This window comes from Gekko japonicus, unplaced genomic scaffold (assembly GCF_001447785.1).
Source record: "Gekko japonicus isolate JY-2015 unplaced genomic scaffold, Gekko_japonicus_V1.1 scaffold4612, whole genome shotgun sequence".
Lineage (NCBI taxonomy): Eukaryota > Metazoa > Chordata > Lepidosauria > Squamata > Gekkonidae > Gekko > Gekko japonicus.
The window spans coordinates 54,413-57,437 of record NW_015167191.1 but is presented as its reverse complement, the minus strand read 5'-3'; the positions used below and the strand labels follow the sequence as shown (position 1 = coordinate 57,437).

The 3,025-nt window shown below is 39.9% G+C and overlaps 1 protein-coding gene across 1 annotated transcript; it reads right to left on the bottom strand.

The window, feature by feature from the left end:
- Positions 1–1,385: 1,385 nt before the first annotated feature.
- Positions 1,386–2,357, bottom strand: LOC107112080 (olfactory receptor 4D9-like). The gene has a single exon (XM_015413150.1). It carries the CDS (start codon positions 2,355–2,357, stop codon positions 1,386–1,388), a length of 972 nt encoding a protein of 323 aa, XP_015268636.1.
- Positions 2,358–3,025: the final 668 nt, after the last annotated feature.

Below are 3,025 nucleotides of genomic sequence, written 5' to 3'. Positions count from 1 at the left end.
TACATAATTGAAAACAAACAAATACATTGAAAACAAAAGCACCAGCATACTGTAGTGGTTAAGAGTGGCAGACTCTAATCTAAAGAACCTGGTTTGATTCCTCACTCCTCCACATGAAGCCTGCTGGGTGACCCTGGGCCAGTCACAGTTCTCTCAGGACTCTCTCAGCCCCATCTACTTCACAAGGTGCCCATTGTGGGGAGAGAAAGGGCATGTGATTGTAAGTTGCTTTGAGACTGCTTAAGGTAGAGTTAAGTGGGGTATAAAACCCTAATCTTTTGTATCACAAGGCACATACATGAGTACACTATTTGCTTATCTCAGTTTCTGATTCTGAATTGGGTTAGGAAAAAAAAGACATGTAATGTTTGAAGGCAAATGAGTAACATTAGTGTAAGGAGAATTCTGATCATGCAAACAAATCCTTTTCTTTCTTTTCTTTACAAAATCTTGGATAACAAAGAGCTGCTGTAATGTACCAGCTAAGAGACTTAGATATTAATAGGGATGTACATGCAGCATTTCCAAGCTGAAATAATACTTGAATCATGCTTTTTCTGCATGATTCAGGCACTAGTTAAGTCAAATCAGTTTCTCTGATCTGACTTGGCTTACCTATAAGAGAATTCAGAAATCCTGAATTTTTCAGCTCCATTATACCCTAAGGGGCCATTATAAATTGCAAATCTCCTATGGTATATTCAGTAGGCTGGGGGTGGAGAAAAGGGGTTTGAGGTAGAGGCACCACATTTGCAGTGTATTAGCTGGAGCCACTCCCCAAAAGAACCCCCAAGTTTCAAAAATATTGAGCCAGGGGGTACAATTCTATGGACACCCAAAGAGGCTCCATTGTTTCCAATGGAGGGGGGAAGCAAGGCAGGCATACAAGCCCAGCAGATTCTCCCAGAGAGTCTCTGCAGTAGAAAATGAGGTTTGGAGAGGGGGCATGTTTGCAAGGCCAGCAGCAGAACCAGTGCAATGTGCCCAGCAGGACCAGTGCCACTGTGGCAGTGCCAAAACCCAACAGGACTTCCTGAATTTTACCTGAATTCCAATATAGTACCAATACTGGAATTCGTGTTTTCAAGGCAATACCAAAATGTTAAGGGTCCAAAGACCGAAAAATCCAAACAATACAGATTTTTTTTCCTTGCATGTCTCTAGTTATGAATCAGGAATTTCTGAGCTCAGATCTCAAAGCTGCCATCAGAAACCCAGTTTCTTGTAGCTCATGTATCTGCATCCCTATCTAACGGTATCTGCAATCTGGAAATAATAATACTGATTTGCTTTACTGAGATCTGGTACTGATCACAAAGAAATTTACCAGTAATGCTTGAAAAAGACTGAAATTCACTGTAAATGATACGTATTATCATTATTTTCTATACCCAAACAGACAACATATGTTGCATCTTTGAGCCCCTATGGGAGAAAAATACTTTGCCTGCTAATCTCCTAATGGCATTTTTCATCTCTGTGTTTCTTAAAGTATAGATGATTGGATTCAGCACAGGTGAAATCACTGTGTAGATGACAGAGACAAATTTAACTTCTGGAAATTTTTGCAAAGGCCGATCATAAACAAAGGCACATGAGATCAAGTGCAAGCTCACCACTGTGATTTGTGCTGCACAAGTGGAAACAGCTTTCTGCTTTCCTTCCAAGAGATGATTTCTTATCTTGAGCAAGATAATAGTATATGAAATGAGCAATCCAGTAAAGACCCCTGTAATAATCAGTCCACTGTTGCTTATTATAAACAGCTCAACAATATAGGTGTCTGTGCAGGCTAACTGGACAACCTGTGGGATATCACAATAGAAATTGTCAAGTATGTTGGGACCACAGAAGGGTAACTGTATTACCATTAAAATCACAGTAATGGCATGAAGGAAAGCAACTGTCCAAGCTATTACCATTACCTTCAAACACATGTTCCAGTTCATGATAGTCATGTATTGCAATGGTTTATGAATAGCCAGGTACCGATCTGCTGCCATTGCCACAAGAAAAAATATCACAGTACCGCCAATGAAGTGGATGCAAAACATCTGAATAATGCAGCCGTTGTAGGAGATGCTTTTGTGCTGGGAGAGTAGAGTTTGCAACAACTTGGGTGCCGTGATTGAAGATTCAGAGACTTCCATCAAAGCCAAGTTAGCCAAAAGAAAGTACATGGGGGTGTGAAGGTGGTAGTCACAGATCACAGTGATGATTATAGTGAGATTTCCAAGCCATGTAGCCAAGTAGATGAACAGAAAGATGACAAATAGGAAGCGCTGGTGCTCTGGATGTTGGGACAAACCCAGGAGGACAAATTCATTCACTCTACTGGTATAATTCTCCTGCTCCATTCCACAGACTTAAGCAGTAAGCAAAAAGAGAATAATAAGACTTGAAGTTAGTCAGTCATGTACCCATTGTTCCAGTTACATGGCTAATTTTGGAGTGACATTTTAAATCTTTGCAGTAATTTAAAAAAACAAAACCCCAACAAGATTCAACCAATATTAAACCCCTTTTGTATGTGCTGATTTCAAGGGTAGAGTTAAGCACATACCTTCATCTTTGACTCTGACTGGATACACCCTCATTTTTCCTAATCAAAATTGCAAGTATAGGCTTGATTTTATGAGTTTGTTCTGCAAAGACTTCTTTCAAGGGCAAAAAAGTATTCCCAATGGAGAATGATTTTTTTTTTCTAATGAAGAAAATGTTCATCCAATGAAATAAAGGTATTTCTTTGTTGAAGGAAGTTGTTCTCTGTTGGAGGAAGATGCAGGAAAAAAGGAAATCACAGGATTCAGTACTGTGGAATGGAGCCATAGGGCTTGGTTAAGCCTGCCTTTTCACTCAGTCTTGACAACGTTTCCTCTGTAGTACAGCACTCACCTCATGTAGCTTTTGTCTGTGCACGTTCTGTATCCAATACAGCCTTTCTAGATGGTTAAAGGAGATTCTTCTCCATTTTCACCAGTAGGATCCAATCCATAATTTTCAGATTGGTTTCCTTGCTCATAAG